At 37.1% G+C, this 23,782-nt stretch overlaps 1 protein-coding gene across 3 annotated transcripts in view; it reads right to left on the bottom strand.

The window, feature by feature from the left end:
* DHX40 (DEAH-box helicase 40) overlaps positions 1-18,005 on the bottom strand; it is a 52,028-nt gene extending 34,023 nt beyond the window's left edge. Inside the window, exons 1-10 of one of the 3 annotated variants that reach the window (XM_019945469.3) lie at positions 17,831-18,005; positions 16,824-16,991; positions 15,652-15,797; positions 13,820-13,939; positions 13,393-13,620; positions 12,715-12,781; positions 11,613-11,744; positions 2,573-2,672; positions 457-543; positions 128-310 (exon numbers count right to left, since the gene is read on the bottom strand). In XM_019945469.3, coding sequence (XP_019801028.1) covers positions 128-310; positions 457-543; positions 2,573-2,672; positions 11,613-11,744; positions 12,715-12,781; positions 13,393-13,620; positions 13,820-13,939; positions 15,652-15,797; positions 16,824-16,991; positions 17,831-17,942 — 1,343 coding nt within the window. In that variant the 5' untranslated portion in view covers positions 17,943-18,005. The remainder of the gene's footprint in view (positions 1-127; positions 311-456; positions 544-2,572; positions 2,673-11,612; positions 11,745-12,714; positions 12,782-13,392; positions 13,621-13,819; positions 13,940-15,651; positions 15,798-16,823; positions 16,992-17,830) is intronic. The other 2 variants (XM_019945471.3, XM_033846960.2) reach the window with 2 other exon arrangements.
* Between the last annotated feature and the right edge of the window lie 5,777 nt (positions 18,006-23,782).

Below are 23,782 nucleotides of genomic sequence, written 5' to 3'. Positions count from 1 at the left end.
AGCCCTGTATTTGGGTTTAGCTGAACCTTGAAACGTAGGGACATTCGAGTCAAATACTTCAAAAAAATTTCTGAGGAATAACCTTACTCCCTAACAAATTTTTCTTTTTTTCAAGTTGTCTACATACCTTATTACGTCGTGTATGGCAAGGCACTTTAAGGTCAGAACTACAGATGTCAAACTAGTTCTCTTAATCTCAGGGATCACATGGTCAGGCATACACTGGTTCCAAAAATCTTTACTATAGATGCGAAAGCATTTTCCTGAGGAAGTCCTGCCAGCTCGGCCACTTCGCTGTAAGGCCTCACTCCTTTAGAAGAAAAAACAAACAAACAAAAAACAAAGTCCCCAAAATGTTCTGTGATTTTTCTAAGTAATTCACTTCCTTCCCCAAACCAATCAGAAATTATCTAATCAACTGTTCTTTGAACAAAAAGGCTTAACACAGAGACTTACTTTGAAATCGGAACCACCTCTAGGATGTCCAATCCTAGTCTGGGATTGTGATTTAACTGCTTCACGAAGCCACCGTCTACCACATATCTAAGTACAATGAAAAAAAGGTAAGTTTCTATAAAATAAGGAAAGACTTGTTAATTTTTAACCACTTTGGGTACTCCTTTTCTACCAAACGAACAACTACGTAACAACTTTTAAGTTAAGTGTAAAACTTGAAAGTCAAGAAATTGGAAACCCCATACACTGCTACTGGAAACGTAAAATGGTTCAGCCAGTGTGGAAAATGGTTTGGAGGGTCCTCAAAACATTAAACATAGAATTACCATATGACCCAGAAGTTCCATTCCTAGGCTGAAATTTTCAAAAGAACTGAAAACAAGTACTCAACAAATACTTGTAGCCATATGTTCATAGTAGCACTGTAGGAGGACTATAAGAGCCAAAAGGTAGAAACAGCCTAAATGTCCATTAACCATTAAGGGACGAAAGGATGAACAAATTATGGTATACAAATACAACAGAATATTATTCAGCCACAGAAAGGAATGAAGTACTGATACATGCTACAACATGGATGAACCTCAAAAAACATGCTGAGTGGAAGAAACCAGGCACAAAAGGTAACATATTGCATGATTCCATTTATATGAGATACCTAGAATAGGATATCCATAGAAACAGAAAGGGGTGGTCGCCAGGGGCTGGGGTGGAGGCGCAAATGGGGAGCAACCCCTTAAAGTGTACAGGTGTTTATTTGGGGGTGATGAAATGTTTTAGAACTAGATAAAGGTAGTAGTTGCACAACATTATGTATGTAATAAATACTACTTAATTATTCACTTTTCAATGTTAATTTTATGTTCTCCCATTAAAAAAATAAACTTGAAAATCAGCTCTAAACCATTCTAACAGGTTCAGAACCTAATTCCAGTTAGCCTTTAACTATGCCACTTTAAGCCAACTAAACGGAGAATAAGTCAGGTAAAAAACTAAGTTAGGAACAGTATTAAGTCTATCATTCACTTAGGGAACATTCTGAAACATGCTATTTAATGACTTTTGCCTTTGCTGGAAACAGAAAATGGCAGAGCTTAATTTACTCAAGACAGCTGCTTACCTAAGCCCTTAATGAAACCATTATTTTTAAAGCAAAGAGAAAAGCAGAGGAAATTAAACTTCCTCTTAGATCTGGATGATCATTTTACCCAAAAGAAACATACAGGATCTCTGGGTCAGGTCCAGCCTTCCTGTGGCAGAGGCAGACTTAGTTAAGGACATAAAATATATTGGGTAAAAGATAAATATCGAGAAGGAATGTGGTTCAACAGTCTGAAAGAACTTCACATTAGCTATCAGTCTAGACTTAGACTGATAAGTGTTTCATTACAAAATTTACTCCAAAATTTGATGGCATCACTGATTACATTGAAAAATAAAAGTCCATTTCACAGAAGGGTGAAAAGCAAGCAACATTACCTCCAGATAAACACTTGGATATACAAAGCTTACTATGTGAAGTGGAGCTGACAGGTAAGAAGGGAATATCAGATCATCTTAGGTACCTGCTGGTAATGTAATATAGAAAAAACAAGTTTGGCTTCCCATTTAAAGAAACCCATGAAACATTACACATAATCTTAAATTTGGGAAGAGAAAGCTACATGTTACCAAGTACCAGTATTTTAAAAGTGTGAACAGGCTTCCCTGGTGGTGCAGTAGTTGAGAGTCCGCCTGCTGATGCAGGGGACACGGGTTCGTGCCCTGGTCCGGGAAGATCCCACATGCCGCGGAGCGGCTGGGCCCGTGAGCCATGGCCGCTGAGCCTGCGCGTCCGGAGCCTGTGCTCCGCAATGGGAGAGGCCACAATGGTGAGAGGCCCGCGTACCGCAAAAAAAAAATAAAAAAATAAAAAAAAAAAAGTGTGAACAGAAATACTATGTGCACCTCCTACTCCATTTCCTATTCAGAGCAATCAATAATTACAAAATATGATAGGTGATTACAGGTTAAAAAAGTGAGAAGGGAATTAGTGGAGGGCACAGAGACACAAACTTAATGCTTTATGATTAGCTAAGTGGCTTCCTCGGCTTTAAAAGGAATTTTAAAGTTATACCTGATTCCATCTATTGTCAAAGATGTTGCAGAAATATTGGTGGATATGACGCATTTTCTAATTCCAGGTGGAGGTGGCAAAAATATTCTTCTCTGTTGATCTAAATTATATGTAAAGAGAAAATACTAATTTACAACATGCATTTGTCAAACTGAAGTTTTGAAAAACTCATTTCTTTTCATTAAAAGTTATTTTCTTCACTCTTTAATTATCTTGAATTCAAAATATAATAGCAAAAACTATTTTTCCTCATCTTTCACTATTAAGATCTCTAGATCCATGGCATCACAGATGATCATTGCTAAAATAAACCCTACAGCAGAGTCCTTTATACAGGTCATAGCTCCCTTAGAGACTATTTAAAAACTGTGGGCCTTGTCTCCATTAAAAGTCACATATGTACATACACAAAAAAATTTTCAAATAACAGGGTGTTTAGGACTCTGAAGTCTATCCATGGACAACAGATTAAGAACTTCTCTATGCTTTAAAGACTGATTAGCTAAGGCAGTTTTTACTTTTTCAGGTGTCTGCCCAATTCATCACTCCAACTCTAAACAAGTAACACCACCCTTATTTCCACTATCCACACATTCTGAAGGGTGGGCCTCAGCAGCGATGCTTATAGTATGATACCTTGCTCCTCTGGCCATAGTTTGTGGCACCAAAGATAAACATCTCCCTTCAACTGGGCCAGTCTCATTCTCCTGTGAATTTGGAATAAGGTCCAAGAGATGCTCAATTTGATTAAGCCAGTTTCTTGCAAAGAGAAAGAATTAACTTGTGAACCATAGGGAAGTGACTAGTATATATGCAGGAAAGCTAGTCTAAAGAGAATAAAAAATGAATCATCCATGAGAGTTCACAAGAGAGTATTTCTGGGTTGCTGGCAATTCTCAGGCCTGAGTGTAAAATAAGCAGAAAGGTGGATTTGACCAGACTTGCCCTCCTGACAGGTTAAGCAGAGAACAGGACAAGAGAGTTAATGTTTGCAAGGAAATGATTACGGCATAGGCAAAAGGAGATAAGTGATAAGACAAATCTCAATGCAATCTGAAAATTGTTGAATTAGGAACAGAAGAGTGAGCTGGCAGAGACAGGAAGTAATCATCAGAAAGAGGTTTAAAACTGAGATCAGAAATGAAGATAAAGACAAAGTCTACAACGTTAAATTTTTGAAGGGGTGGCCATGGTGGGATGAAGGAAAAGATCACTTAAGCTAGAGAGGTCAAGCAAGGGATTTGGGTAGATCATCTATTTCAATGACATCCAAAAATTAGGAGTAATAATTCCAGGGAGTATACAAGTCAATCGATTGGGGTATGAAAAGAAATCATTAGCATGTCTATTTATATTTCTCATAACATCCTTTTAAACTTTTTATTTTATATGTGTTTACTATTTTATGTTATACATTAGAACAGTAAGTACATATATATCCTTTAAAAAGAGAAAAATTTTAAATGCCTGGCTGCAATTTCCACGAGATATTTGGAAATTTGTTCAGAAAATTCACTCTTTCTACCTGAACAACCTCAAGTTGTTTTCTTTTCAGCAGCCAAGAAAATCTTAACCAAACCTGTTTTTAAATAAAGTACAAAACCTGTTTCCAAAGAAAATTTTAAAAAGATCCATGTATCCGCAATATATAAAACAGACCAAAGTTGAACTATTATGAAGGGGAAAAGGAGTGGCACAGACAATCACAGTTTTAAAATTATGTTACTAGGCCAACTATCTCATTTTACAGATGAGAACACTAAAGCCCAGAGAGGTCAAGCAGCTTGCCCAGGATTTACATATAGACAGGCAAGTTTAAAACCAAGTCAAGTATTGCTGCTATTTTTCTAAAAATCATTCTGAAATTAATTTCACAAGTAAAAAAGTGCTAGAGGGCTTCCCTGGTGGCACAGTGGTTGAGAGTCCGCCTGCCGATGCAGGGGACACAGGTTCATGCCCCGGTCCGGGAAGATCCCACATGCCGCGGAGCAGCTGAGCCCGTGAGCCATGGCCGCTGAGCCTGCGCGTCCGGAGCCTGTGCTCCACAATGGGAGAGGCCACAACAGTGAGAGGCCTGCGTATCGCCAAAAAAAAAAAAAAAACGTGCTAGAAAGGCAGCTTACACGTAAGTGATAAAAATTATTTTTTAGGTGTTTCTTAGATTTAGGTAGCTCAGACGGTTCAAAGGAATCATATACTACTTTGCAGTTTAAGTTATATGTTTACACATTTATTTATTATTTATTGTCTATCTATTCTACTACAATGTAGCTCTGTAAGAATAAGGACTTTCTTTTATTGTTTGTGGTGGTAGTTACACAGGTATGTACATTGTCATTGTAGGTACATATGCCCAGTACCTACAATGGCTGGACCATAGAAAGTGCTCAGTAAAGTTCAATGAATTGATCAATTTAAAAATGCATGATATAAATAATAAATTGAGATCCTTCTACCTTTGAAATTCCACACTACCCTAAAATTTTACATAAATTAGAAATGTCCAGTCTGAGCATATTTATGAATAACTCTGTTTTTCAATTAACCCATGTTTAAAAGTACCTAATTTTAGTCTTCAGTTCAAGCAAAATTTCAGTTTATCATTTTGTCCACTACAGTCAATTAAAAAGTCCTGGGGCTTCCCTGGTGGTGCAGTGGTTGAGAGTCCACCTGCTGATGCAGGGGACACGGGTTCGTGCCCTGGTCCGGGAAGATCCCACATGCTGCTGAGCGGCTGGGCCCGTGAGCCATGGCCGCTGAGCCTGCGCGTCCAGAGCCTGTGCTCCGCAACGGGAGAGGCCACAACAGTGAGAGGCCCGCGTACCGCAAAAAAAAAAAAAAAGGCCTGAAACTGCTGTTTTTACAAGACTCACGTTTGTTTCACATTTACATTTTACCCACATACTTTCACCATATTCCACAAGTATAAACACATGCCAATTTTATGTTTGTTTATAAAGGTTTGGGAAAAAGTTAAATACATATATCCTAAAGCACATTCTCACTTTCCACAAAGAAAAAGGGAAACTGAATATTTTCATTAAGATGTAGCAATTCTCCTGATTACCCCCATGCACCTAATAAGGTACTAGAGTATAAATTAACGGTGGTGGGGGGGGATTGGCAAAGAGGCAGAAAGGTTTTCCAAAATCTACCAAGAAATAAGGATACTGAGGAGAGACCACTGAACGCTCTTAATGGAGTAATGCTACTAAGATACATGTACATGTACATGTACATATGTGACATATGTTAAGGCCAACTGAAACGTCCTCAAAGAATTTGTTCCAAATTGATCCCAAAGCAGAAACGTGTTTGAGAGAGAGAGAAAGTGTGTGTGTGTGTGTGTGTGTGTGTGTGTGTGAGAGAGAGAGAGAGAGAGAGAGAGAGAGAGAGAGAGAGAGAGAATATGTGTATAAAAGGAACATAAAGCTATAAACAGAAATTGTCAATCAAAGGGGGAAAAAAGATGATTCTGGAACAGAATAAAAGAGGTACAACACTGCTCAGCTCAAACTCTACCCCCCCCCGAAGTCATTTTTTGGTAAGTCAAAAATATCTTGAGAATTCTCACTAATACAGCTGAAATCAAACTTCTGACATAGAGAAAAGGCTTGAGATAATCAGTAAGTGCAGTTGAAAAGATAAAGTAACTAGAAGGAAGCTAAAACATATGGAAGACATGCAATCCAACATAAGAATAATTGGTAACTCTGAAGTAGGAAACCAATAAATAGACAAGAGTTATATACAAAGATATAACCCAAGAGAATTTCCTTGAAATAAAGAATTGAATTTGCAGATCAAAAGAGCAACTAAGAATAATTTATCTTGTTTGTGGTGGTAGTTACACAGGTATATACATTGTCAAAACTCACTGAACTATATACTTAAAGCAGGCACAGTTTATTGTATGTAAATTATACCTCAATAAAGTTGATTTTTAAAAAGAGCACATAAAATTCCAGGACAATTTTACTATAAAACACTCAACACCAAAAAATATTCTAATTAAAAACTATTGAACTTTAAGGATAAAAATAGAAATTTTCAGGCAATCAGACAGAAAAAGCAAATCACTTACAAGGAGGGGAAAAAAAATCAGGTTGGCCTCAGACTTCTCCGCAGCAACATTCAATGCCAGAAGACAACTGGACAACGTCTACCAAGTTCTAAGGAAAAGAAAGTGTGACCCAAGAACATAAAACCCAGCCAAGATGTAGCTCAAGTATAAAGGCAAAAGCCAGACATTCTTAAACAAAAGAACTACAAAAAAAAAAATAACACCCAAGAGCTCTTCTATTAAAAAAAAAAAAAAAAAGGTTAAAATCTAGCCAATCTATAATTAACTGAAAGTAACTTAGAAATGGAAAAACCATGGTAAAAGGATTGATAGTAAATACTGAATACAACTGAACAATGTAAAAATAACTAACAAAAATCAGAAGGGGAGGATATAGAAGAATATCAGTACTTAAGTGCTCATCTTTCAAATCAGGCAACAGATAAGATCTCCAATCAAATATAGTCTAAAAAGAAGATATTAACTTCAGCTTAATATTTTTCATCCTTTTAAACTTTAAAGCACTCTTTTATAAAATATTATCTCATGTGGTAAAGAAAGATATTCTTGAAGTTAACAATTCCTTCAAGTAAATTCAAGAAAAATTAAATACTTTTTTAAAAAGCAGCTAATAGTATAATCTCTCTCTTAAAAAAAGTATTTGTCAACCTATCTAACTACTTACTTATCCTTCTATATGTACACACATACATACATACACACACACACACACACACACACACACACACACACAGATCTGAATAATGTTTTTTCTAATGTTAAAGACGGTTATTTCTGGATGGAGTTTGAGGTGATTTCTTTACTTTTACCTTTGTAAAACTGTACACTGCTTGAATTCTTTATAATGAAACTGTATTATTTTCCCTCAATTGAATAATTTTTCTTAAAAGAGAGACACCAACTATTAGTTCTGCATAGTGGAAAATGGATTTTTTTTGTACTTTTCTATACTTTTAAAACTTCTACAAAGGGCAAAAAAGAAAAATGAAGGAGCATATGTAAAATAAATCCATTTTTGTTAAAAAAAAACACTAAACAATAAAATATATCTAAATGCATAAATAAAAAGGTCAGAACAATATGCCTCAAAATATTAATACTGATTATCACTTAATCATGTTGGTGGCATCTGAGTAAGTTTATTTTTCTTTGCTGATTTTATTGTTTTTAAAAAGTATATATTTCTTTTTAAGACAAAAGAAAATTTTTCCCATTTGGGGAGACTCCACATAGACTAAAAGTTTTTATGTGAAACTCATTAGCCTTATTCCCCCACATCTTTAATCTTAACATTTAAGGAAACTATCTTAGACACTTGGTACTTGCTATATTGAAGTAATAGCTTTGGTTTGCAAGCAGAAGGAAAAAAAACTATTTTTGGATTTATGCAATAATCTGAATGAGTAGGTTTTCCCCTTTTAAAATGTTGTACACTAATCCAAGGTAAAACTCCTCTCCTTTTCTTCATCTATTCTGGAAACACATGTACTGTTAGATTCTCCACTACTGAATAAATAACCAGTTATCAAATGTAGATTCACCATGTGACCTCAGGAACATCACTTAGCCTCTATCTGTAAAATAAAAAAATCTGATTATGCAAATATATATATATGGGTATATGTGCATTTTTCTAGAAAAACAGCCAGGCTTTCATTACTTAAAAATAAAAATCTGAGATCCCCACCCTCCACAAAAGGCTAAGAAGCACTGAATTAGATAATTACGTCAGTGCTAAAAGTGTCTAATTCCATGCAAATAACTGTCACTTATGAAGTAACAGGTATATTTCAGTTCATAAATTTTTGTGAGGGTTCAGCTTTCCCTAAATGCATGACCAACCTGAAGGAGTGTAAGACCTAAACAAAAAGGGGGAAGTCAGAAGAGGGAAAAGGTTTGAGAGAAACAAGAAAAAGGTTCAGACATAGTGTTTGGTGTAAGACATTAATAGAATATCCAGCAGAAAGTAAAAAATCTGGAACTCAATTTAACAAATACTTAGTCAGGACTTTTTCAGTGTTTAGTACTTGACCTCAGGAAGTTCACAATCTCATAGAGGGGATGAGAAAATCGTAACACAAGATAAATGTGTTAAGTGCCACAAGAGATACAGTAAAGCACAATGAGGTTCAAATGAAGAAGAGAGAAAAACCAGCTGTGAGGGAAATCAGGAAAGGTTCTTATGGAGTTGGTTGCACTTGTGAAACAAAATAGCATATTTCAACCAGTGAAAGGGGAGAATAAAAGGGAAAGGAGGAGTACAAGTTCAGGAAAGAGCAAACACAGAGTCACAAAAATGTTGTGGGAAGAAAAGGAATCAAAAATCTCTCTTACATTTTGAGTTTGAGTGAACATTGCAAAGGCTGGGGCTTGGGGGAGTTCAGCCCAGGGAGCAGGGTCACATGACCCTGGTAGTACAAGGGATACCACAGCACCTCTTCACATTTGACAGATGAGAATTTTTTATGTCAAGTAGGGAGGTATTTTAAGATGTCCCTTTGAAACAGTCAGCCACCCTCATGGCTAGCCCAGAAATAAGAGCAAATATAAAATATCCACCTCATAATTTTTACTTATTCACTAAACCTAGGTCCATTTGTACCCCCTCACTCCAGGCTATAAGCAGGAAACTCTTCTTCCCACTCCTCACTCCCCAGTGCAAGTTTTCTGTTCCTGAAGCTAACAGGAAATAAAGGAAATAACATGATAATGTTATGTGTCTCTCCCCACAACCCAAAGTAGCAATAATAAAGAAAATAAGTGCTATATTGTATTTACCAGGCTTAGAAAGAAAGCCTTAGATCCCAGGAACCTGCCACCCTCTCCCTACTTCATCCAACTCCACCTCACCCATTACTTAGTACCTCATCAGCTCCATCTGAATGCCTCTTTGCACTGTTATAAACTGCTACAATAAATATTGTTATGATCTTAATGGATCACCAGTAGCTCACCCTTACAGTGTCCTTGGAACCGGAAGGGAAACTAAAATGAACAAACAAAACCCTTTAATAATGGCTCTACTCACACCCAATCCCACATCTTTACCATTTACGCATATACACCAACAAAGAAAATCACATACACTGGGAATTAGGGCTGAAAGCTGGTAGAAGTCATACTGGAAGGATAATGAATACCAAGTTATTAAGTTCGCATTATAATTCAGTTGGCAATAGGAAATGGATGAAGGTACCCAACAGGAGACTGACACAATCAGAGCTGTGCTTTTGGAAGATTATGTTTATCATGGCAGGTAGGATGGTAGATTAAATCAGGCAAAACAAGTTAGCAGGATATGTTAACAGCTCAGGAAAGCAAACTGAGGATCCCAATTCTAATGATGACAATGAGAAAAAAAAAAGAAAAATGAGTGATCTGGACAAGATAAAGGTAAAAGAAAACCTGTAGGAGTTGCCACTTGTTTGGATTGTATGATCTAGGATGCACAGATCAGAAAGCCCTGTGAGACCCACCAGGTCTAGAGTGCAGGAGACTGAACTAGAGACAGCTTTCAGGAGTCATCACAAAGTGACAGATGAATCCTAGGAGCCAACCTCTCCAAAACAGAGAATTCTAAGAAAACAGCAAGCTAAGGATGAAACCTTAGGGAACAGTCACATTCAGAAGGGAACAAAGGCCAGGGAGCGTGGGAAGACAGCAGCCTTATAGAAATAGTGGTCAGGAGAACCAAATAATTATCCTAAACAACAGCATTTAAGGAGACTTATATTAACACAAAATCAAAATACAAATAGAAAAAAGCCATGGTATTTGAGGAACAGGAGGTCACTAGCAACCTTTAATAGTACAAAAACTGAATTTCAGGAAGATAATCAAGAAGCAATGGCAGATAGAGAACATTATTTTCAATATGGCAGTAAAATGGAAAGAATGAAATTATTTACTTTATATAGAAAAAGAAAAAATATATATATTGTTAATAGTTAACAACAAAGCAACTGCAACAGGTTTTGAATTATCTTATCAGTTATAAAGTAAATTATAAAAGTTAGTAGATAAAATCTCAAAAAAAACAATGAGAACATTAAATATCTAATAATGACCCTACAAATTCCCTTTAAGTTGTAAAAATCTAAAATAGATCTCAATGAGAGCAAGGGCCCAATATCATCACAAAAAAGATTTCCAAAATAGCACATGGTCTATGGTTATTTACCAACACATATATTCCTGAACATTTTTCGTTAATATAAGGATAAGAACCACCTACTCAACAAAAACAAAACTACACGTAAAATATAAAAACATTTAAATGCTTTTTGCGTTACATTAAATGCTAATCCCAATCAAACTTCAAATAGGAGGCTGCAGGTTAACTTCCCTTTGCTTTTACAAGTCAAATTCCATAATAAAATAGTTTTATAAAACAAATTCTAAACCTCATTCAACAATATTATGAACAAATAGAATAAGAGTTTGCATTTGCTCTTTGAACTTAAAAAAGAACATCGCACTTGAAAAGTAGACTAATGTGTGTAGCTACATAAAAAGAAAACAATCCACTGGTTTGTTTCAGATATATAAGGATATACAAAATTTCTAGAAATTCCGTGGCAGTGGCAAATCAGATTTGACTTATGGTACTACTATCAAGGAATTATAGCCTTAATTTCAAAAAATTACCAACAATATTTTTGTTCTGCTGGGATAAGACATAGGCCACTCTTAACAATAGTAAGGGGGATAGATGTCCAAGGTCTTGAAAAAGTGAATGTGAAAAGATTTCAAGAAAAAAAAAACACTTCTCTCAAAGGGATGCTGATTGGTTCTCCTAATGCTCTGTTTCTTGATCTGGGTGTTGGTTACAAAGGTGAGTTCACTTTGTGAAATTCACTGACCTAAACACCTAAGATCTGAACACTGTTCTGTATACATGTTATTATTCAATGAAAAGTTTTAAAAATCAAATTTTCTGTTCTAGTGAGGAATTACCTGTTGTCATAGATCCATAACACGGCAATATTAGCAAGCCATCTAGAGTGGTATCTTGGACATCATAATCATAATCAACAGACTCTGCCATCTGAAAAAGTAACTCACAACTTTTTTCGATTTCAAACTGACCTGAAATGAGGGGAGAAAATAATGTCAGCAACTGAACAGCAAAATCAATTTAAGAATAAAAAAAAACCCTTCTAGATTAATATTGGTTTTACATAATAGTTATTTTAAATCTCTCATTTGATCTAAGGTAGATGAACACATAAATTGTACTCAATCTCAACAATAATAAAATTAAAAATAGAAGAAAGTTTCCAAGGAATTTAAATCTCTAAAGGAATAAAAATGCTTATAGTCATAAAGCCTTTCATCTTGCTAATATGGTATATTTGAGGAAGACTCAATAAAGTTAATCATTACCATAGGGGAGGCTAGTCCAGGAGATACTACATTTAGGTGTATTTCAAAATGCTTAATTAAGTACCTCAAAAAGGCTAAGAGATTGTTACAATGTCTCACTTCTGACAGGGGTACAAGGCAGTGTAGGAGGTGAGCCATGAAATTACTCATATCTGTTAGTAGGATGCTGCTACTTGAAAAATCACACTAGTCTGAGATTTAACTATTTCTATTTTTGACCTCCAAAAAAGGCTTGTCTACGAGACATGGATTCTACACCTTATGTACTGCTACCACACAGTACCATCCCACCACTCAAAGAAGAAAGGAGCTAGTAGTATGTCTTTTGAAATAATGAAATTAATCATTCAGATCCAGGACTGTTTAGTGTGGTTAACAGCTCTATATAAGATAGAGTAATAAAAATATTAATATTTTACCGTTTAATATCTTTCTACTAAAAGTCAGTGTATTTTACCTATGTTTACTAATGAGACTCATGGTTTTTAGGGCAGTGTAGAATTACCTTATATATCTTGTAATAGATATAATATCTAAAACTACTCAGAAAATCATAAAAGGCTAGGATAACATGAGTAGAGCCTAGATTTTCCAACAAAGGTAACACTCTATCATGGTGCCCCGCTCCCTTGTACAAATAGTAAACTTTTAAAACCTGGTACTGAATGCTCACCAGTCAGAAAAACCAAGATGTCTCCAGCCATTTCATTCAAATGGATATCCATGGTCACTTTCACAATCTAAAGCAAGAAACACAAGCATAATATGCTAGTGGAAATACAGTCCCCCCCCCACCACCACCTCCCCTAGTTCCACAGAAAAATTAAACTTGATTCTCGAAAGTCCTAGGACCTGGGACTTCCCTGGTGGTCCAGTGGTAATGAATCCACCTTCCAATGCAGGGGATGTGGGTTCAATCCCTGGTCAGGCAACTAAGATCCCACATGCCGCGGGGCAACTAAGCCCCGCGGCATGTGGGATCTTAGTTAGTAGCTCACAACTACTGAGCTTGCATGCCTCAACTAGAGCCTGCGTGCTGCAAACTACAGAGCCCACGTGCCCTGGAGCCTGCGTGCAAACCACAACTAGAGAGAAGCCCGTGCACCACAAAGAAGAGCCCACACGCCACAACAAAAGATCCTGCGTGCCTCAATGAAGATCTTGCGTGCTGCAACTAAGACCCGACACAGCCAAAAATAAGTAAATAAATAAATAATAAATCTTTTTTAAAAAAAGTCCTAGGACCTATGAGGGCTGCCATTAAAATAATAGAGACAAATAAATTATCAAACTACTCAATCAACTAGAATCATAGATATAGAAAAGACATAAAAAGGATGCCAAGTAATACCGCTTGAATATATGCAGTATTTTCTCTATCTCGTGGACCAATCAAATTGCAGAATTTTTCTCTGACCGGATAAAGCCTTCCAGGTATATCAAATATTGGACAATTTCCAAAGAATGCAGAGAGCTTGGCTAATTCCATAGTTGCTGACATCACTACCACCTTTAAATGCTCTTTCCTATTAGGAGACTTCTCCTGAAACAGCTTCTTCAATAAACCAAATAAGATGTCCTGAAAGAAAAGTAAATTTCTAATAAGTCACAAGTGTACATAACAACCAATTTATTTTAAATATTTTGCTCTCCTAACCAAAGGATTCCCATTTGAATAGATTAAAATGTAAGTAAGAGAAGGTAATTCACTATACAGTACAAAGCTACCCAAAAGAAGTAAACTGTCTAATAAATAACCGATACAGTAAAATACTCACTGTAGTTAGAGTTCTCTCATGGGCTTCATCCAATATAATGACACTGAACTTGGTAAGATTTGGATCTCCCAGAATATGTTTCAGTAAACATCCATCAGTCATGTACTTGATTGCTGTTTCCTAATGTTCAAACAGCAGAGTACACTAACATATACATAAAAATAAAATCACAGAAATTCATCCCTGCTTTGCAAACTAAATTTTCCCCCTCAGATGTACAGATATTAAGTGATCAAACTAATCTGATGAAATAAGAGTACATAAAAAAGTCTAATAACATGTCTACTAACATGGATGGTAAATTACGAAACTTGTGATCTATACAGAGACAGGGATAAGGAACTAAGGTGAATATTCTGGAATAAAGCAAACAAAAGTGACCAATAAGGAAATACAATGAAGTCAGTGGAAAGTGGTTAAGATAATGTAATGATTTCAGATGAGCAAGTTGTGGGAAAACAATAATGAAATGGAATTCATCTCCCTGTCTCAGCTGCTATTTTAGAAGACTCAAGAGAAAAGGTAGGTGCACCATTTCTCTCACTCTCTTCTTCCTTGACCACTTTCCTGTTACAAAAATAGGGTCAGTCGACTAGAATTAAAACAAGGTGAGAGGGCTTCCCTGGTGGTGCAGTGGTTGAGAGTCCGCCTGCCGATGCAGTGGACACGGGTTCGTGCCCCGATCTGGGAAGATCCCACATGCCGCGGAGCGGCTGGGCCCGTGAGCCATGGCTGCTGAGCCTGTGCGTCCAGAGCCTGTGCTCCGCAACGGGAGAGGCCACAACAGTGAGAGGCCTGCGTACCGCCAAAAAAAAAACAAAACAACAACAAAAAAAAAAACCACGCTGAGAGTAAGGTCCAGAGGAGGAGTTAACAGCAATGATATCCATAAAACAAAGGAAGAAAAAAAGAAAGAAAAATCCCCAGCAGTGACCACTAGGAAGGCAAAGACAGTATTTTGGGGAGTCATTCTTTGCCACTGTTGATGGCCATTCCTATCAGGGACCATAGGCAAATCAGAGATTGTTTTGTATCTGGTACAGGATTAAGAAATCCTGAAGGAATATAAATTGTAACTATGAACTATTGCCATGAATACAGAAGATGCTCAATAAATACTTGATCAATGACTTTGTTCATTAAGCTGTCAGTTTTCCACTGACTTCAAGACTATAACTGTACAATATGGATGAACCTTGAAAACTTCAGCTAAATGAAATAAGCCAGACACAAAGGACAAAATATTGTACGATTCCACTTGTACAGGGTACTTAGAATATGGAAATGTATACAGACATAAAGCAGAATAGAAGTTACCAGGGACTAGGGGCGGGGAGATGTGAATGTGGAGCTACTGTTTAGTAGATACAGAGTTTTTGTTTGGGATGGTGAAAACATTCTGAAAATAGATAGCAGTAGTGGTTACACAACACTATGAATGAACTTAATGCTACTGAATTGTTGCACCTAAAAATGGTTTAAAAGTAATACAAATGGTAACTTTTATTTTATATGCATTTTACTGCAATAAAAAATATTTTTAAAGAATACAAATGTAATTTACATGCCAAGGATCCTTACAGCTAAAATATATGACAGTCCTGTGAAAAATCAACGTAACTGTCACATAAACTAATTGAGAAGGGAGAAAATGGGATGAATTAGACACCCCAGGACTAGAGCATTAACAATGGGCAACACAAATTAATTCTAATCTGAGGCTTTGTTTCTTTAAAATATAAATGGAATTTTGAAGTCAAAATCTTTCATCACTTTCTCACTCTTTCTATAAATTTACAGTACTTAATTAAATACAAGCAAAACTTTCGTACCTTAGAGCTGCAATCGTCAAAACGAACTTGGTATCCTACTTTGGATCCCAAAGTGCATTTCATTTCTTCAGCAACCCTCTGAGCAACAGATATGGCAGCTACTTTTCGTGGCTGAGTCACACCAATCATACCATGTTGTGAAAACCCTATCAAAACCAGAAGTAAAAACACACAAAAATGTTAACAATTGCTTCCCATTAGAGCTAAATTGTTTCTGGTCAATCAATACAAACTGTTCAAGTGTTTCTAAAAGAAAACTCTGCCAATTAACAACACACTGTATTACATGTGCACCATGGAAATTTAAGTATTAATTAAAAATAAGACTACATATTAATAGCTGTTCTAAATGTATATATTTTAATTAATTTTTTTCAATTTCAGTCTAAAGATTTACTCTAAAGAGTAAGCCAAGAATTTTTAACCCCTAGGAATCCATAAAATTCCACACACTTCCTAAAATGGATTTAACTTTACCACAGAAGTTTAAATATACCACTTTTCATAGATTCTACAGGCATATTTTACTATTTTAATATCTTTGAAAGGGAGATGCATCTTATAACTGATGGCATTTTTTTTTCATTAATAGTATGTAAAATAGGGGTGTGTCTTAATAGACGGCATCTTAGATTTGATGCATTAGAGTAAGTTAATATACACTACGAAATTTTTATAATATCCAACATAATTTTGCTCTATACCAACCTTATGATAGAAAGTTTTACCGTATTGAAGGGAAAAACACTGTAAGGATAATTTGTTAGCTGGCTTGGTGTTAGGAGAGTCAAGGAATAAACAGTTACCTGATAACACTCTGGAGATAGAACCAAGAAATACTAATGTCAGCAGCAGATATCAATATATCCCTTCCCTCGGAAAATTATTTCAGTACCAGTGGTCAACAGTCTACTGCAAGACAACCTTATTCTATAGCACAGAATCAACATCTACCTATAATTCTATTTGGAATTATTATGATAACTGAAAATGCCATTTCAACTAATCTGAAATAAGACCGTAAAAAAGCAAGGAAGATGTAGGGACAGTGTGCCAAGACAAGAACTGGGACTGTAAAACAAATGATGGGCATTTGTGTAATACAGAAGTCCTATTAGCTTTTAAGAGGATATTTTTAAAGTACTCCCAATATTTTCCCAGAATAAACTTACCTGCTTCATATAGATATTTTGGGAGTTGAGTTGTTTTACCACTTCCTGTATTTCCAGTAACAATAAGGAATGAATTGTCCCTCACAGCTTGAATAAGCTTTTTTCTTTGTTTTTGAATAGGAAAAGTTGGAGTAGTTCCTCCCTCCTGTGATGTGCATCCTTTCTCTTCTGTAATGACAGGGGGAAAAATTGTGCAATTCAAAGGCCTGTAAAGATATCTCTCATTCAATCTCCCAAAACTGAAAAGGGAATGACAATAGAATTCCAGGGCTGGAAATAATCAACCCATGACTCTTCAGTTAAATCACCTACATCCAATTTGCAAGCCGAGGGTTTATAAACCCAGAGCAACTTTTTAGTGAAATCAACTTGAGTATTTGCTAATGCATGACTCAAAGTAGCTGACAAAGTTAAGCCTAGCACAAGGCAATGTATTTGCAAGCATACCTATACAGAAGCACAAAACCCAATTTTATTAAACAATAGACCAAAACCTGGAACACAGCAGAAAAACTCTCAGCTGAATTAAAAGCCACCTGTGTTTGCTTCTGCTTCACGGTTCAAGTTAGGTCCCTGTTCAGAGTGACTGATATCCCAGAAGGCCAAGTGGTGGGTAACCATGGAAACTGGCTCCTGGAAACTGGCTCCCTCATACCGTACCCAAAGGCAGGCTGGCGGCCCGACGAAGGGGCGGAGGGGGGGAGGCGGGAATGGATGGGTAGAGAACAAAGGCTTTATGAGCCCATTTAAGAGAAGAACGCGTTTCGGCGTTGGGGTTCACTTTTTTGTCCCCCAGCAGGGTTTTCACCCAACTTGGGTCTGGGACCGCCCCCCTCTAGACCAAAGTCCTCACTGGATGCAAAGTTCCCCTCCGGCTTGGAGAGCGACAAGAACGCTGCGGCCTCCCCCCCTACTCTTCTCTGCCTGCCTAAGGCGGACTTTTATCCGCCCCCAGAACCCCCATGCCATAACTCCCGCTGGCCTCCGTAGTGTCCCGCGGACCGCACCTCTATCCGCGATGGGAACTGCCGAAGGCCGCTCTTCTTGGAGGTCTCTTGATCGCTCACCTTCCTCCTGCCGCCTTGGCGCCCTGCCCGCGACGGCGGGAAACCGGGACATAGACCTGGCCCAGAGCGGAGGTGAGCACGTCCACCGTTCTGGGAAGATGGGAGGGGAAAGGCGAAGACGCGCCCTGATGACGTCAAGGTGTTTACTTCCGCGCGTGCGACTCGAGCGAGGGGAGGAGGAGCTGTTCGATGACGTGGCGCGAGGCAGCCGGAGAGGTGCCCAACCGTTGAGACCCGGCCGCGAGCAGAGGGCCCACGCTCGAGTGTTTCCCGCCAAACGCCGACGTGCGCTGCGGCTCCGCCGACGAAGCCAGCCCAGAAGTCCCGAAGGGACCCCTCCTGTTTCCCCTCTTGTGCGCAGAAGGGCCAGGCGACACCTTTTTTTTCTCAGTGGTCACTGCAAGCCTATCCTACCTTCACACACCTACCGTGATGTGACCCTTTGCCAGGAGCTGGAACCATCCTAGAGTTCGGCGTTCCACGACATTCTCACCTTGCTCATCCTGAAATGACCTGTTCAAGGCACACAGCTCATGAGTTTCAGAGCTGAACTTCTATTTCCGTAGTGTCCAAAACTTAGGTCCCCCACGCTGTCCAGTTCCTTCATAGGACCCTGTATTTTAATTTATTTCCATGTTTATTTTCTTCCCCTTTCCCCCAACTAGACGCAAGGGCGACAACTTTAGAAAATCATGGTACATGGAGCACAGCAAAGTGATTCAAACTGGACCGTCAATATTTTTTGAATTCGCTGATGGATGAATGAATGATTGACCTCCAGAGGAGTTAAGCTCATTTTTAATGGTTGTGGATTCCTTGGAAACCACAAGAACTGAAAAATTAAACAGATATGCAACAATCGGGGTGGGGTGAATTTTCAGAAAAGGTACTTTGGGAAGCAGGTCTTTCTGTTATAGAACCTTACAATTTTGTAAGTAGTGTCAATCGTAACAAAATCCATGCGAGAAGATTGTTTCTTGGACTTTTCAATCATTCCTGCTGTTAGAATTAACCAACACTTACTGCCAAAAAAGACAGCTCAAGTTGTCACTTTAACTAAAGTTCACTATTCTCCTATCCAACCAGGCTTCAAAAGATGTCATTGGACCCCAAGATTTTTCTGTGCTTATTTAAAATATATGTATACCAACTCCTTTTAAATGGGACTGATTAACGTCTCCTAAAATGCAAGTGAGTGAGAGCAACTTTCTAACAACTTTATATCTCCAAACCTGGGAGCTACAGGAATAAATGAGATAATAGAACATCCCAGATTTCTCTCATCCATTAAAGGAATTCCCCAACATCCTGCATTCTGTTAGAATTCAAAATATCACAACTCAGAAAAACCACAAAAAAAGCAAAAATACATTTGTAGTATAGGCAAGGTATTGGTGAGTACAGGGCATGGTAGTCACTTTTAAGAAAATGAGCAGAATAATTTCAGACCAATGACAGTTACCATTTATTAAGCACTTAGCAGTCAAGCGTGTAATATAAATTTTTTCACTTATTCTTCACAAAAACCCATACAAGTAGGTTATTATCACTAATTTTTATATATGGGAATCAAAGCTCACATATTTGCCTCAAAACAGAGGTAATACGACTAGATTTCAAAGTCACACTAATACCACTGTACTGTAATGGGAGATGGAATTATCTACATCTCGGTGGCTAATATATTTTCTTCCAATGTTTGTAAATCAACTATTATAGAATGACTCCATTCTGGTATGAGAACCACATAGTGAGAGTATCCAGAATAAAACCTGCAAGCCAAGAATAAAGAAAAGTAAAAGTGAAAAACTCAAATGATGTTTAACATTGTTGATTTTAAAACCAAGGACGTTTAAAACATGTCACCATTAATAACCATGTGCTTAGGGCTATTCCAAATTGAAAGAACAACAACTATTTCCTGCTCAGTAAGTTTACAAATTGCAATGGCAAACAAGATACAAATATAGAATGAAACCAGAAAATACATGGTTTAATCTGAGAAGAAAAGTCAGTGTTCTCAACAACATTGCATCTATTTCCTTTTATCTTTGGGTAGAAAAAGAAAAAGCTGAAGGAGGACTTCCCTGGTGGCACAGCGGTTAAGAATCTGACTGCCAATGCAGGGGACACCGGTTCGAGCCCTGATCCGGGAAGATCCCACATGCCGCGGAGAAACTGAGCCCCTGTGCCCAGGGCCCATGCTCCGCAACAAGAGAAGCCACCACAATGAGAAACTGGCTCACCACAACAAAAAGTAGCCCCCGCTCACTGCAACTAGAGAAAGCCCGCGTGCAGCAACGAAGACCCAACACAGCCAAAAATTAATTAATTAATTTAAAAAAAAACCTGAAGGAAATGATATTCAAAGAAGTGTGAAAAGTATGACTTGCACCCTGCTGCTATTGCTTCATAAGCAGTCTTTCAAAATGTTCTTGAATCTAAGCAATCTACTTCAGAGCATCCAGAAGACAGGAAAGAGGCTCAGTATTAGATTTTACAAAATGGAATAGGATTTTAAATCCTCTTCAAGAAAGAAAGGAGAGTATAGAACCACTGTTATAGTTTAACTGGGATAGAAAGGAAAATGATCAAAGATATTCATACAATGAAATACAGAAAGTCGAAAACACCAGACAAATGGCAGCATGTAGAAAGCTAATCATAACTGGAAGTCAAGAGAGTAAGCAATAGTGTCAAAGTTCATGGATTTTTTTTTTTAATCCATGAACTTGACCAAAACGATAGTTGTCTGGTAAAGAGAAGTAGATAGGAGCCAGACTGTAAATGGGTGGGAAGAGAAATAGAGGGCAAACTGAAAAGGTACTTAAGGTATTTAATGCATTTGGAGATGTATGGTTAGAATCAACTAAGGTAAATGAAAGGAGAGAAGAGAATAGCCAGAAAAAGGTGCTGCTGCTACAGTGTATGTGTGATGATTCATGGTCAATGGTATCATTGGGGTATAATTAGAAGGTGTGTTTAGGAGACTTGAAACACAGAGGTACTGATGAGGGAGAAAAAGTTCACATTTTGAGAATGAATGAAGGTCTGGAAGAGAGAGAACAAACTTTTAGTCAAAGTAGGTATAATGAACCTGCATTTGTGACAGATTTGTATCCCAAAATATGAATCTGATTGTTCCTCCCTATTTCCCTCCTTTATTTCTGTCTTACTTGTAAACTAAAGACTTTTCTTCTGCCCCAGCCCTCACCAGAGCAGAAACAAAGATCCAATGACACTGCTAACCTAAATGCCGAGATCAGAGCCACCTGGGCATGCTTGAAGAACTGGTTATTGCCTCTCTCAGACAGATAAGACTGAGCCTAGAGAGGGCAGAGAGAAGGGAGAATGTAATGAGAAAGGAAGAACTGATCGAAGGAATAAGGAGCCCTCAAAGTAGGCAAGAGAAAGAGAATCTTTCGTTAGAAAGTTCTAGCGGCAGGCATTCAAGAAGATAAGCCATCTGAAGTGTGGACCATTCCTCCTTTTAAAAATAAATAAAAAACCAAAGCTGTGACTAGTTAGCCACTTAGCAGTCCTGGATACATGTAAGCCTGGAAAGAGAGAGGGGAGCTTGTATGTTCTGGAAGGAATGGAAGCATGAAGAATCTCACTCCCTAACCAGAGTTAGACAGAAACAATAGGGAATTTTCCTATGAGTGAGGTAGTGGACCCCATGCTAGTTACATATTCTATTAACATGCATGTAGGATGTTAGCAATTTAGGCATTTGGAGGAAAATATTTAGATGGCCATACCATAGAACTTAGAGAAGTACCCACCTTTCAGTTCAAAGGTAAAAAACAACATCATCCTACTTTCTTCTCTCTTTTTTTATTTTTTTTTGGTGTCCAGATATTAAGATTTGAGTAAGTATCACAAGGCCACTTACCAAGCAGTCATTAATCATTCATCAATAATATTATTTAATTGAGAGGTTAATAAAAATTGAGGCACTTTTAGTCATTATCAATGAAAATTGATGCTTTACACATACGCATATAATCGTGCATGAATGTGTGGCATTCCCATTATTCTATCAGTAAAATAGGAACTCTTTCAAATAAAAGCTCAATGGGTACTCTAACTTCCTATTCATTCATTCATGTGTTCACTCAGTAAACATTAGAATGCACAACTATATTATTTACCCTTCTTAATAGCCATAAAGAGGCATAAAAATATGCGTAAGAGATTATCACTACCTGCAAGCAGTCAAGGAGCTAAATATTTAAAGGAGGAAAAACTAGTTAGAGTGATGAGGAAAGACTTTTTGGAGTTAATGTCATTTGAACTGAGCTTTGAAAGTTGGAAAGATTTCAGTAAATGCCAGGGAAAGATTCTGGATTGAGGAAATCTCACAAAGACACTAATAGGGTGACCAAAACATTATTAATTATGGATGATTGAGAAATCTGCAAAATTGATGTTCTGTCACTGGTGATGGCCTCTGTAAATCTTTCATTTGCCTGAAGGTGGCAAGCTGGGTTTATTTGAGAAACGTCAGCATCAACATTATTTGAAGGAAAAATGAAACAGTACTATTTCTCTAGAAAAAAAAAATTTCATTGACATTTAACTTGTAAAATCAAAAAGTGAAAAAGATTGAAATTACCAGCAAGTAAATACCATACATATTTAATATTACTTATTTCAAAGCACATAGATTTTGTATTGCAAGTATTTTACGTTTAAATTTTTTAGTTTTTGTTGTCCTTATTGATTTCTTATGATACAATTTTCTCGTAGGAGAAAGAAAGGAGCTTATACTTTCAAGTATGACCATTAAAATCTGTGATAGAGCCTGTGTATAAGTCTTTGGGGGTGTGGTAAGCTTTATTGAGGCATAATTTCCAAGTAGTAAAAAGCATCATTTTTAGTGTATAGTTGTATACATTTTATGAATTTTGACAAGTGTATATGATATGTAACCACCACTATAATAAAGATATAAAACAGTTACATTATTCTAACAAATTACCTTGTGCTCCTCTGTAGTCAACCACTTCTTTCACCTCTAGGCCCTGGCAACCACTAATTGGTTTTCTGTCTCTTTAGTTTTGCCTCTTCCAAAATGAATGGAATCGTACAGTATGTACTCTTTTCTCATCTAGCTTCTTTCATTCAGCATAATTACTTTGGGATTCAGCTGTAGTCGAATACAGTTGTAGTGTGTATTAAAAATGTAATCCTTTTTATTGCTGAGTAGTATTCTGCTGTATGGATGTATCACAATTTATCAATTCATTAATTCAGGGACATTTATGTTGTTTCTAGTTCTTGGTGATTATGTACAAAGTCACTATAAACATTCACATACAGGTTTTTGAGTGACCATATGTTTTCATTTCTCTTGAGTAAATACCTAGGAGTGGAATTGCTGGGTCGAATGATAAATGTATGTTTACAAGAAACTGCCAAACCCTTTTTCCAAAGTGGCTGGTCTCTTTTGTGCTTCTACCAACCATGTGTGAGAATTCCAGTTGCTCTGCATTCTTGCTAGGACTTGATATTTTCAGTTTGTCTGTTTGTTTGTTTTACCCATTCTAATAATAGGTAGTAGTGGTATGTCATTGTGGTTTTAATTTGCATATCCCTATGACAATGATTTTGAACATATTTTATGTATTTATTTGTAGTCTGCATATCTTTGGTGAGATGTCTGTTCAAATCTTTTGCCCACTTGTGTGTGGGAGGGAGAGGTTACTTATATTTTTATTAAGTTTTGAGAATTCCTTATGGATTCTGGATTCAAGTCTTTTATCAGATACGTGCTTTGCAAACATTTTGACCTAGTCTGTGGCTTGCCTTTTAGTTTTCTTAATTGTGTCTCTCAAAGAGAAGTTTTTAATTTTGATGAAGTCCAATTTATCAGTGTTTTTTCTTTTG

Source organism: Tursiops truncatus, chromosome 20 (assembly GCF_011762595.2).
Source record: "Tursiops truncatus isolate mTurTru1 chromosome 20, mTurTru1.mat.Y, whole genome shotgun sequence".
NCBI lineage: Eukaryota > Metazoa > Chordata > Mammalia > Artiodactyla > Delphinidae > Tursiops > Tursiops truncatus.
This window is presented reverse-complemented; position numbering and strand designations above follow the sequence as displayed.